This window comes from Callorhinus ursinus, unplaced genomic scaffold (genome assembly GCF_003265705.2).
Source record: "Callorhinus ursinus isolate GAN/ISIS: 27379988/994484 unplaced genomic scaffold, GSC_fseal_2.0 scaffold30, whole genome shotgun sequence".
NCBI lineage: Eukaryota > Metazoa > Chordata > Mammalia > Carnivora > Otariidae > Callorhinus > Callorhinus ursinus.
Window position 1 is genome coordinate 16,406,493 of NW_027397092.1, and position 13,423 is coordinate 16,419,915.

General features: G+C 43.3%; 1 protein-coding gene across 1 annotated transcript in view; it reads left to right on the top strand.

Moving 5' to 3' along the window:
* The first annotated feature begins 4,930 nt into the window (after positions 1-4,930).
* The window catches only part of LOC112815047 (uncharacterized), a 55,698-nt gene continuing 47,205 nt past the window's right edge, over positions 4,931-13,423 (top strand). The window contains exon 1 of the mRNA XM_073878659.1: positions 4,931-5,639. Within this exon, the coding sequence (XP_073734760.1) occupies positions 4,931-5,639 (709 nt within the window). The remainder of the gene's footprint in view (positions 5,640-13,423) is intronic.

Consider the following 13,423-nt stretch of genomic DNA (forward strand, 5'->3'; position numbering starts at 1 on the left):
CCCACACATGCTCCTTTCTCTTTTTAGTCCAAGCAGGCTAATGGGATCTAGACTTCTTGTAAACTCACCTACTGTCAGCCTCCACACTTCACAGGGAGATGGGTATGGGCTGTCTGGGGTCTGCAACTTAGTGAAAGAAATGTTGTTTGACTTATGAGAGAGGTCAGTATTCAAATAGTCGTCATGATATGTGTCCAAGCCTGATTTAGGAGGATGAACCACTGCTGGACTTGAACATATCTGCCCTCTCAGGGGTGATTCACTTGGACAGGCTCCTGGGGACTGCAATCTTCATGACAGGGCCAACCTCTGCCAGCCTCTCAAAGGACACCTTGCTCAGGTAGACACACATCAAAGCAAGAGTGCCTTTTAGAGTACTAGCTTCTTTCCACCACAGAAAGACAGATTTCCATCTGTGTTGCCAGATATGTAAGTCTTTTCCTTTAGGAACACTTATGAGAGACTACTCCTTTTCACAGGAAACCAAGGCCACCCAAAGCAAAATTACTTTTCTTTGTTCAAGAACAATTGCTCACTCATTTTCTATTTGTTTACTTTTTCTTCCTCCTTAAGAAAGTTAAAGGATAGGGCGCCTGGGTGGCTCAGTTGGTTAAGCGACTGCCTTCGGCTCAGGTCATGATCCTGGAGTCCCGGGATCGAGTCCCGCATCGGGCTTCCTGCTCAGCGGGGAGTCTGCTTCTCCCTCTGACCCTCTTCCCTCTCGTGCTCTCTATCTCTCATTCTCTCTCTCTCTCAAATAAATAAATAAAATCTTTAAAAAAAAAAAAGAAAGTTAAAGGATATTTTTGCTATTGGTAGGTTGTGTTTTTCTACAGGCAAAGAGTTTTAGTTTTGAGTTCTAAACTGAGGTTTGGAGATTGTCCATGGAACAAAACACTTTACAAAGAAGACCAGGCCCTAGCTCACACAGAGGACATAGTTGATAGTTTAGCAGTAAAGCACAAACACATCTTACGAGCGGGAAAGTGGACATGAGATTCCCTGCCCACCTGACACCTCACCCAAAATGTGTAGAATCAAAGCCCTGCAAAGTGTGATCCTCTCCCAAAATTCTCCAGCTCACTGAAGGGCAGTACTGTGTCAGTTCGGGTCCTCTTTGAGCATATGCCAAGACGGAATTCAACATGCAAGAGCTTCTTGAGGAAAATGCTCATGAAGGGTAAAGGGAAGAAAGAGCTAGAATAGGCAGAGAGAGACTCAGATCATAACGCATGTCTGTCCCCTCTGGAAAGGGAGAGGGAAGGGAAGAGAACTGGGCAGGAAGAGCTTCAGACTGCAGATTAGTTCTGAGAAATTGTTGACCACACTGATGGGAAGCTCCACAGTACTGATTGCCTATTAGACGAGTCCCAGCTTAGGCAGAAATAGCCTGGCTCTGGTACCCCCACCGAGTTCATTCATTGTCTGGGAGCAGCCAGAGAGTGCACAGCCTTGTCCGTATGCTGCAGCAAATCGAAAGGGGCGGCGGCTGGTGGCTCTCAGCTCTGTTCTCTGTAGAAGATTCTCTTGAAGAGTGATCTGAGTTGCTATACGTCTGCCACAATCGTTCATCCAATTATGCAATCTGGGAGTCGTGCCTGATATCTTCTTTTCCCTTATCTTTAAGACCCAGTCTACTGGCAAGATCCTAACCATTTCACCTCCTAAATATCTCTCACATCTGTCTGTTTTTCTTATCTCCTCCACCACTACCACCATCATCTTTCTCCTAACTGATGACCATCTTTCCATCTATTCACCACACAACATGTAGGAGCAGCTTTTTTATCTTTAAAAAAAATTTTTTTTAAAGATTTTGTTTTTAAGTTATTTCTACACCTGATGTGGGTCTCAAACTTATCACTCTGAGATCAAGAGTCACAGGCTCTACTGACTGAGCCAGCCAGGTGCCCCAGAGCCATCTTTTTTAAAACACAAGTCAGATCTGCTTAAACAACATCAGAGCTCATAGGATAAGGATCTAAGTCCTTACCACGACCTTCAAGGCTCTGCCTGTTGTGACCTTTGCCTTATTCTCCAGCCTTCTGTGGACTTGGGTTGTCCTTACTCTCTCTGCTCCATTGACCCTCTGAGCATCAGGTAGATAATGGTTCAAATCTAGCCCCCTTCCAGTTCCCCCCAAATGCTCCAAGTTCTTTGCTGCCTCAGGACCCTTGCACATATTGTTCCCTCTACCAATTATCTCTTCTCTAATCCCATGCCCTTCTACCCAGTTAACTAACCCTCATTCCTTAGCTACCAATTCAAATATCATTTCTTCAGGGAAGGCTTCTCTGACCCTCACACAAGTTTGAATCGTTTGTAATTCCATCTTATAGTGAATTAAATGCACTCTGTAGCATTTAGGATGATATTCTGTATTTGACTAATTATCTGATTGACTACCTTACTATACAATGTGTTTCCTGATGGTAGAGACTATGTCCATTTTTGCTCATTACTGCATCTCAAGCATTAGCAGAGTGGCTGCATTTTGTAGTTGCAACAAAATATTTATTGAATAAAGGAAGTATCTGAAAGGGGTATTTGATATATTTTTTTCCTTTTTATTTGAGTCACACTCCAAGTGTTTTCTTTTCTAACCAGTGAATTATAGTTCTATTTATATTGTTCTCCAGCAGCATGATCTACCGCCCCCCCCACCCGTCTACTCCCACCCTTCGCCCATGGTAAAATCTGTGAGCTCTGGCCTTGGGCTTGGGATTTTTTGAGCCTTCCTTGACAAGCACAAGATTTTATTCTAGAGTTAGAAGGTCAGGGAGGTAGGAAGGAAAAGAAAGTGAGTTGCCTCCAAAGAGTTGGGATACAAAGTTGATCTTTGAAAGTTAAATTAGAAATCAAACCAATCAGAGCAAAGATATACAACATGCCTCCTTAAAGAGCAATAAGGACCCCAGGACCTACAAGGCCCAATGGTACTGTTACTCAGTAAGTTCTGGCTCTATCTAAAAAAGAAATGTGTTCATCTGAGGAGGGACAGCCCTGGTACATTAATAAGGAGAACCTAGGTAACAGAGAGTGTCCACCAGCCACCAACCCCAGGAGAAGGGTTGGCCAGGACAGCAGTAATGAGTGCCCAATCCTCCCAGCAGCTTGTTTGACCTCTGGTGTGGAGGAAGATGCACCAAGCTTCCCAAGGCTGATATCGGTAAACATTTAAGTCAGATAATTCACTCTTCTGATTCTGGCTTGGAGCTCGTCAAGCCACCTTCTGACAATTAGGTTCCAAATTGTACAGTTTTAAGAAGTGAGTGCACTCATGAGCCAACCTCAAGAGTCTCATGTTCCTGACCGTTTTGCTTCTAACAGTAATGGTTAAGCTCCAGGTTTGGGTATCAGACAGCCTTCATTTGAACCCTGACTCTACCATTTACATACTGAACATACTAACCTTGGGAATTCCCTTTATCTTTTTTTACCCCAACTGAAAAAAAGATCACAACATACCGCATGATAACAGGGAGAATTAAAGGAAGCAATGCATGTAACGTACTTAGCATAGAGTTTAGCAAATAGTGAATGAAATCAGTAAGTTCACCTTCTGATTTTATACAATGTGGATTTTTAATCAACACTGGAACATTGAAAAGATGGAATTTCGGGTCCCACAGGGTCAAAGACTAAATCTGGACTATGGGAAATCACCAAGATGATAGACTACAGGCTAGCCTTTTACCTCCTGGCACCTCTCGGGTTACACGGGTTAACATCTATAAAAGGTAACCAAGACGTGGCTTTAAAATCTTGCATCTCTACCTCTCTTTTCCTAACTCTCCTCTCCCACATATACTTTTTATGCAGAAACAGATTTTCAAATTTACCTCTACTTTGCTCTCATGGAATTAAGAATGATTGTCCTATCACAAGGAAGAGCTAGCTCCAAGGCTTCCCTTGATAATTTTTTTGTTTTGTTTTGTTTTGTTTTTCCTTTATGCTACAGACCAAAAGCGTCATCTCCCGGAGGGGGAAACATGGGCCCTGGTCACCATTTGGCCTGCCCCACTTCCGCAGGTGCTCTGAGGGAACACTACAATTACACTTAGCCACAACACCAGTCACAGATCAAGGCTTCCATCACGCAGGGAATGTGTCTGAATTTCAAACAGACAAACCAAAGTGACACTGCCAGATTAGACAGTTAATTTTGTTTTTCTGTTCCAGTTATCAGACTGCTCTATGACAAAAGTGAACAAACACACACAGGGCAAATTGGTTTGGAGTATGGAGTCTTATCGGTGTTTTCCAAGTAGAAATGCTTCCTTACAGAAGTATTTTCAGATCTCAGTGACTGATGCTGGGCAGAGCTGTGGGGTGTTTCCTGAAACTTCAGGTGTAGCAGCGCTCTAATTAACAGGACTGGTCCAGTGGCGTCATCACAGGGGCTAATCGTCAGGTGAGGTGTGAGGGGCCTTCCAAAAAGACTGCAGTGCCTCCTCTGTCCTTCTAAATCAAGAGAACACAGCCTAAACTTTGAAAACTATCTTATTATCATGGGGATCTCCAATTTTATCAACTGACATTAGAGAATGTCTGTCAGGCATCCAGAAAAACAATGACTTGGTTGCTGCCCTCAAAGAACGCACCTAGAGCTTAACAGAAAATGCCAAGTATTTTCTCCCTCATATCGTTTCATTTAATTCCTACAACCTTGAGGTAGGTATGGTTACCATCCTCGTCCTACCAGCAAAGAAACTAAGGCTAAGGGATTCCGCCCCAAATCACACAGCCACTAAGTGACAGGCCCGGGCTCACTAAATCCTCGGGTATTGATGGGCACCAATTAGAGCAGGGAGTCCAAATCCTAAGCTTGCTGTTCACTCTTTCTCATCAAATGACAAGTCCCCCATTTCATTGACACCATTGACTTTTTGATTTCTCCGCGGACCCAGTTTGAAGAGCCTGGTACCTCATGGTCGCGACAAGGCTGTTCGAAGCCACGGGGCCGCCAGCTCGGCAGAGGGTCCAGGGCACATGCCTGGGCCTGGGGGACCGGCCGACCCCTGGGGATCTGCGAACGAAACCTGCCCCAGCTGGCTCAGCGCCCCAACCCGGGACCCCTCAGAGGCTCGTTCCGGGCCGCCCAGGCCAGACCAGCCTCCTGAGGCCAGCAACCCATGAAGCGCTGCCGGCACGTCCGCCGTCAGCCCCGAGGCCTGAGCAGGTGCTGACTAAGGGGCTGGCGGGGGAAGCGGCCCCCACGGGCCGAGGCGCGCTGCGGGGCCGAACGAGGGCGCGCTGCGGGGCCTCTCCCCTTGCGGCGGGGCTGCCCGCCCTCCTGCCCGGCACCGGCCCGGGGCCTCGCGCCGCGGAGGTGTGTGCACCGGGCTCGCTGGCGGCCCCTCGAGTGCACGGGGCTCCGGCCAGCCGCCCGCGTGCAGGCCCGAGGCCCGAGCCCCCGCCTCTGGCTGCCAGCCCGCGCTCCGCATTCACCGCGCTCGGCCCGGGCCCGCCTCTCGGCCGTTTTCGCTTTCGCTTTCCTGCCTCCCTCGTTGAGGAAAATGAAAGTGACCGTGGCCGTGGCCCGGGCCCGCGCAGCAGCCGTCGAAGAGAGGGGCGAGGAGAGCGGCGGCGGTCGGCGTGGAGCCTGCGAGCTGGGGCCGCCGCCCGCACCAGAGGAGGTAAGCGCGGCCCCTCGACGGCCGCCTCGCGGGCTCCGCCTTGCGGACCGGGCGGGCGGGACGCCAGGAGGCCCCGTGACGCGGAGCCGGCCGGGCTGGGGGCTCCTGCGGCGGGACTGGGGGGGGGGGGGGGGCGCTGGGACCCGGCACCGCGGGGGCCTGCACGGCCCGGCTGAAAGCCGGGGGAGCTCAGACTAGCGCGCCAAGGGCCTGGCAGCCTGGGGCCGAGGTCGCGCGGCGGCAAGGCCGGTCGTGCACCGGTCCCATCCCACGTTTCCTTTTGGTACAACACCACCGGTCCCCCACCCCCTACCGGCTTTCAGTGGGAGAACGTATGTAAAATGCTGAGCAGAGTGCCTCCCCTGAGCTCGGCTGGGAGGAACTCATTTGCCCCTGCTTACCTTTTAGACTCCTCTTCTTCCCCATTTTGGCTCCACGCCTCGTGTAGTTTGCCTTCCTACGTTTTACAGATAGGGTGCACTTGGGCGACCCTGGGGTGCCTTCCAAGCGTTCCCTGAACTGGCAAGCTTGCAGCCCGCCTCTCTTGGCCACAGGCATGGACATGAGCTAGTCCAGGATGTCGCCCCCTCCCCGAGGCCCTGCCCATGGGAAGACAGGGGCTTACTCCGTAGAGACTCCAACCCCCCGGGGCTGGCGAAAACCATCAGGAATGGGTGCGCTCGGGGACCGCGTCCTTCCCAGACCAGGAAACTTCCAGTCCGCTGCATCTGCCCGCAGAAGGGTGAAACATAAGTGCTCTGGTCTTGGCCGTTGGTCACATATACATTAATTCGATCGTGGTATGGAGAATTGGGCTCCCCTCAGGGCTGTGGAGCCAACCCCTGGCAAGGAAAAAAAAAATCTCCATCTCTCTCTCTTTTATATCTATAGCTACACACACACACAAGTTACCCGCATGGCCAGTGGCGTGGGGTGAGCATACAGGGTAGAAGGCACTAAGTGTTGGAAGTAAAGGGACTAAATCTGCAGGCACTTGACTTCCATTTGAGTGATGACACTCTTTGTAGCCAATACCAAGAACCCCCTTTTAATCAACTTTTGTTTCAATAAAAATGAATTCAGCCTAATCACACGGATCTGATCGTGCGGCCCATTACTGAAACAAAACTCCATTGATCTTAACTTTGGAAAATTGCCATCTGAATTTGACAAACGATGACATAAGATCCTATTTTTTAAAACACGGAGTCCCTCCTCTGCCCTGCTTCCAGGGCTGTGTTGAGTATTCATTGCTTTTAGAAAATACTGCCTTTACCATGAGCCAGAAAAATCAGAGTCTTTGATTCAATGAGCTCTTCCTTCTCTGCTGAATTCCCTAATGTCCTCTTCGCTCTTCCTCCTCTTAACTAAATTTGAACCGTAGTGGATGGTTCTCTCCTCTTGCTCTCCTAGCTTCAGTCTGCAGGGCGAAGAAGAGGTGGCGTAGTGGAGACACCCTGCCCTGCATTTCTACCACCCTGTGTTCTTGCTTCCATGTTCCAGAAAACGTAAGACCAAGCAAGCCCCTGCCTTTCCCCCCTACCTTCTTGGCTCCATAGCTTTATGATTCGTTGACTTAGCCACCGGCATGTGATGGACTTTCTTACATTTTTCACTAAAAAGTAATGCATGGGACTTTGTGTGTTTTCCTTAGTATCTGAGGTCTACCAAATTTAATTGCTCACACACTTTAGTTCATGGCACACTAATCCTTGCTCCATCTAGAGTCTCTCATGTTATTTCATGTTGTTATTTCCTCCCTTTATACTCCAGTTCTCGGTCAGCACCCTCCTCCCTGTGCACACACGAACACGCCTCCATGCTGTTGTATTTGTTCTTCCGAACTCCCTTTCCTTATATCTTCTTAGAGCATGTGTATCTTTGAAACCTATGTCATGTTTTGCTTTTGATGCACTTACCTAAATAAATACTTTCAGGCTAAGGGCACCTGGGTGGCTCAGTCGGTTAAGGTTAGATGTCCGCCTTTCGCTTAGGTCACGATCTCAGGGTGCTTGGTTGGGGCCCCGCATCAGTCTCCATGCTCCACGGGGAGCCTGTTTCTCCCTCTCCCTCTGCCTGCCACTCCCCCTGCTCCTGCTCTCTCTCTCTCACAAATAAACAAAAAAAATAGCAGCGCCTGAGTAGCTCAGTCAGTTGAGCATCTGCCTTTGGCTCAGGTCATGATCTCAGGGTCCTGGGAGTCAAGCCCTGCTCAGCAGGGAGTCTGCTTCCCTCTCTCCCTCTGCCCCTAATCCCGCTCATGCTCTCTCACGCTCTCTCTCTCGAATAAATAAATAAAATTTTCAAAAAAAAAAAGAAAAAACTTTCATGCTATAAATCTCTTACTATTTCTTTTCCTCCCTACATTATGTTTTTGAGTCAAACCATATTGCTATATGTGAGTCTGATTTATTACTCCTGGCTGTTGCATAGTTTTGTATGGAAAGTATACACCACAAGTACTTAACCAGCCTCCTGGGAATAGACATGAGGTGGCCTGTGACTCCTTGCTTGCACGAACAGTGCTGCACCAAACATCCTTCTGGGTGTCTCCCTGTGTCTTGTGCAAGAATTTTTTTTGAGATAGGTATGAGATTACTGGTTCTAGGATACTTGCGGGATGTCTTTTACCAAAAACTGCTACTTTGTGCTGCAGAATGACTTCTTCAGTTTCCTCCCACTAGGCGTGCATCTAGGGTCCCTTTTCCAACATCTACTGGAACTTACTGTTAGCTCATTTATGAATTTCGGTCCAAACTGGTAGGTTAAAGCAGTACTCCATTTCTGTTTTAATTGAGCATCTCATCATATTGTTTTGCCATTGGTGAACTGCTCACCCATCTGTCCATCTAATCTGCTCCTCTTTTCTTTCAGATTTCTGATATTTTTCTATATGTGGTTTGCATTTTGTTCCTTATTGGCATCCTTACATGTTAAAATGTTAGTTCTGTGTCAGATGTGAATGTTTTAAGTCTTCCCCTAATCTTGTCACCTGTCTGTTAACCTCATTTATGGTCTCCTTTTTATTATTACTAATAACTTTATTATTAAAGTAAGTAAATATAACTAAATTAAATAAATATAACTAAAGTAAATAAAAATAACTAAATTTATATACCATAAAATTCGCCCATTTAAATTATACAACTCAGTGGTTTGTAGTCTATTTCCGGAGTGTGCAACTATCGCCATAATCTAATTGTAGAATATTTTTATTACTCCATTAGCAGTCACTCTCCACTTTTCCCTCAATATGCCCCTCCCCTGCCCTGGGCAAATACTAATCTACTTCCTGTCTCTGCATTTGCCTGCTTCTGGACATCTCATACAAATGGGATGATACAATATGTGTTTGTTGTGCCTGGTTTCTTTCACTTAGCATAGTGTTTTGTAGGTTTATCCACATTACAGCATATATCGGTAGTTTGTTCCTTGTTAATGCCCGATAATATTCCATCACGTGGGTATACCGCATTTTGTTTATCCATTCGTCAGTTGATGCACGTTTAGGTTGTTTCTACTTTTCGGCCGTTATGAATAATGCTTCTGTGTACATTCATGTACAACTTCTGAGTGAACATATATTTTCATTTCTCTGGGATATATACCTAGAAGTGGAATGACTGGATCATATAGTATCTCGATGTTTAAACTTTTGAGGAACTCCCAAACCGTTTTCCAAAGCAGCTGCGACATTTTCCAGTCTTACCAGCCGTGCGTGATGGTTCCATTTTCTTCCTGCCCTCACCGTGGCGTGTTGCCAGTCATTTGGGTTAGAGCCATCCCACCCTAGCAGGTACAAAGTTGTAGCACATGGTGGTTTTGATTCGCACGTCCCTGATGGTTAATGATGTTGAACATATTTTCATGTGCTTATTAGCCATTTGTGTATCTTCTCTAGAGAAATGTCTATCCAGAACTATTTTTTTAAATTGTTGTCTTTTATTATTGAATTGTAATGGTTCTTTATATATATTTATATATATAAATTTATGTATATATTTAGATGTCCTTTTATTAGATATATGAGTTGCAAATAGTTTCCCCTTCTCTGTGACTTGTATTTTCACTTTCTTAATGGTGTTCTTTGAGGCAAAAAATTTTTCAATTTTGTTGACGTCCAACTGGTCAATCTTCTGTCTTACCTCTTGTGTTTTTGGTGTCATATCTAACAAATCCTTGCCTAACTCAGGGTTATGGAGAGTCACTCTTATGTTTTCATCTAAGAGATTTGTAGCTTACATTAGGTCTATGGTCTACTTTTTTTTTTAAACATAAATCTTTAAATTTTCTGTAGTCATATCCATCATTTTTCTCCTTTTAGCTTATGCTATTTACATCTTATTTAAGAAATCCTCACCTACCTGAAGATCATAATTTTTTTCTATATTTTCTCCTACTAACTTTATCTTTTCTTCTTCTCCCTTTACATCTTTAATCCAACTGGATTTTGTTTTTATTATGGCTTTGTAATATGTCTTAATATCTACCTTTTTTTTCAAACTTGTTCTTATCTTTTCATGGATTTGTTCTTCCATAAACATTTTTAAATCTGTCTGTAAAGTTCACAGAAGTCTTCGTGAAGTTTTGATTGGAAATTAATTAAAATCATAGGTTGATCTGGGAGGAATTGATACCTTTTAATGTCAAATCATCTCACCCCTGAATATGGTCTGTTCTCTCCATTCACTCATATTTTCACTCAGATGTACTTTAATAGAGTTTTTCAGATTTTCTCCACAAGTGTCTTGCATTTTTTATTAAGATAATTCCTAGCTTCAATAATATTACTAATATGTGGTTTCTTATTTTGTCACATTGTTGCTGGTTAGACTGTTACATATCTCCTCTCTCTCGCTGATTGGTTACTGTTGGGAGGAGAAATGCAATCAGTTGTTTTTAGGTTGGTTTCATTTCTAACTACCTTTTTGAACTCCTATTAATTCTAATGGTTTTTCTGTGGATTTTTCTGAGAGTTCTATGTGAAATAATTGTACCAGTTGCAAACACTGACATTTGTCTCTTTCCTTCTAATTTTATACTTTGTTTTACTTTTTATTATTTCTAGTAGTGGCTACTTTTTCTATAATTCTGTTACATGGTGGTGGGAATAGCTGCATCCTTGTCTTGTTCCATTCCTTAAAGAGAATATAGTGTTCTGTTAAGTATGATGTTAGCTATAGGTTTGTAGATGATAGTCTTTGTTAAGGAAAGGAAGTCCTTTTCCTTAGGATCTTAGGTACCAAGGAAGATAGATAAAATCCATGCATTACTTCCTAATGAAAAAAATTTGTAAGAAAGTGTATCACATGTGGTGGCTAAACCAATTAATAATCAAGCTGTGAAGAAAAGACAGTGGTGGGGAAGACAGGGGCTTGGTCTCTTAATCCTGCTTCTTTAAGACCTAGGTTTTGTGTTTTTTATTTTTGTTTCTGTTTTTAAGACGAATTAGTATTGAACTTTGTCAAATGCTCTCTCTGTACCTGCTGTTTCCCCCATCCCAATTTGCCTTGTATTATTAGGGTGTATAATCTTAGCTGTTGTAACAGTCCCAACATTTCAGTGGCTTACACAAGGAATGCTACGTATTTATCACTCTTGACACAGTCCAGGGATGTTGGTGAGATAGCACTTACTTAGTTGTTCAGGAACCCAGGCTCTTTCTCACCAGTTGCTTCCCCATCTCCTTGGACCTAGGTCCTTCATCGGATTCTCCATGATGGCCAGAGATGACACAGATCACTGCTCCTCAGGTTCCATAGATAGGGACTAGTCACATTATCCCACCTATTGTAAGGTGGCTGGAAGTTTTGTGGTTTTCTTTTTTATTTTATTTTATTTTATTTATTTATTTGAGAGAGAGAGTGAGTGAGAGAGAGAACATGAGTGGGGGGAGGAGCAGAGGGAGAGGGAGAAGCAGACTCCTCACTGAGCAGGGAGCCTGATGTGGGGCTCAGTCCCGAGACTCCGGGATCATGACCTGAGCTGAAGGCAGACACATGACCGACTGAGCCACCCAGGTGCCCATGGTGGCTGGGAAGTTTAATGGCATTCCCAGGAGGAAAAAGAGAACAGAGAGATGGTGGGCAGTAGTAACTTCTTCCATAATCCATTAATGTAGTGAATTACCTTGAGAGGTCTGCTGACTTTGAATCATTATTTATTACTTTATCATGACATAGTCTTAATACTTTTTTGGATTTGATTAGATAATATTTTATTTAGGTGTTTGGCATCCATATTTAGAAGTTAAACTGGCCTGTATTTTTCTTTTTTTAGACAGTCCATATTCCAAATTTCAAAATTATTGTAACTTTAGGTTGGGCAATGTTTCCTCTTTTTTTATTTTCTAAAGTAACACATTTAAGTAAAGATTGTCTGTTCCTTGGAAGTTAGTAGAATGCTCTTGTAAAACCTTCTGGAACTGAGACTTTATGGGGAAGAAGTGTCTTAAATTACTTTAAATGGCTGTTCATATTTGCTATCATTTTTGTGCCAATTTTGGCAATTTTTCTAGAAATTTATTGATTTCTTATGTGTTTTCAAAATGTATTGTCATATGGTTATTTATAGTTATATAGTTATTTATAGTTATATAGAATAATATAATCATATTTTTCTTTTATAAGTTTTTAAATGTTGGCTATATTTGTCATTTCCTCTTTTTCTTCTTTAGTCTTTTCTTTCCATCTTCTGTCAGTTATTCTTGTTCAGTCTCCCTGTGTTCAAAGAAATAACTCGATCATCATGAGCACTGAGTAATGAATGATGTATAGAATTATTGAATCACTATATTATATACCTGAAACTAATATAATGGTGTATATTAAACTATACTGGAATTAAAATAAAAAACTTAAAATGAAATTTAAAAAACTTAATTTTAAAATAAATTAAAATTAAAATTAAAAAAATTCAAAGAAATACTTTGGGTTTTGTTAATCACCTTTGTTTTTAGTCCTCTATATCTTCTGTTTCAGTGATTCTGCCCTTATATTTATTATTTCACTTCTTCTTGTTTCTTTGGTTACACACTATTTGTAAAAGTTTCAAACAATGTAGACACTTGTAAAGTGAGATAGGAAAGCCCACTCCTGTCTCTTATAATCTCACTCTTTATAGGCAACCACCATTACCAAATTGGTGTTTTCCTGGACCCTTTTCTCTGCTTTTGCTTTTGCCTACAACTTTTTTAAACTATGTAAGTCATGGATCTCTTTCTCTGGCATACACACACATCCATTAAAATGGCCTATCATAATTTATTTATCTGTTTTCCCCTGATGGGCAATTAGGTTGAAAGTCTTACTTTTTTTAATAGTGGAATTTAATTGATTCATATTTATTTTAATCACTGATAAGTGTGGCCTTATTTCTGGCACCTTGTTTTGCCAAATACTGATCATGAGTTCTTCCTTTTCTTTTTTTCTTATGACTTCTTCTGTATTAATCAAGGTGTCTATTTCCATTCCTTCCTTCCTTCTTTTTATTTAGTGACTTGGAATTCTATATCTTATGAGGAGCCCTCTTAAATTTCTTAAACATTTCCTATAAATACCAAAAATTAATCAGAATCTCTAACATCCTCCCAAACATAAGGAACTTTTTTTAAGATTTTATTTATTTATTTGAGAGAGAGAGCGCAAACACAAGCCGGAGGAGGGGCAGAGGGAGAGGGAGAAACAGACTCCCTGTCGAACAGGTAGCCAGATGCGGGACTCGATCCAAGGACCCCAGGATCATGACCCGAGCTGAAGGCAGACGATTAACTGACTGAGCCACCC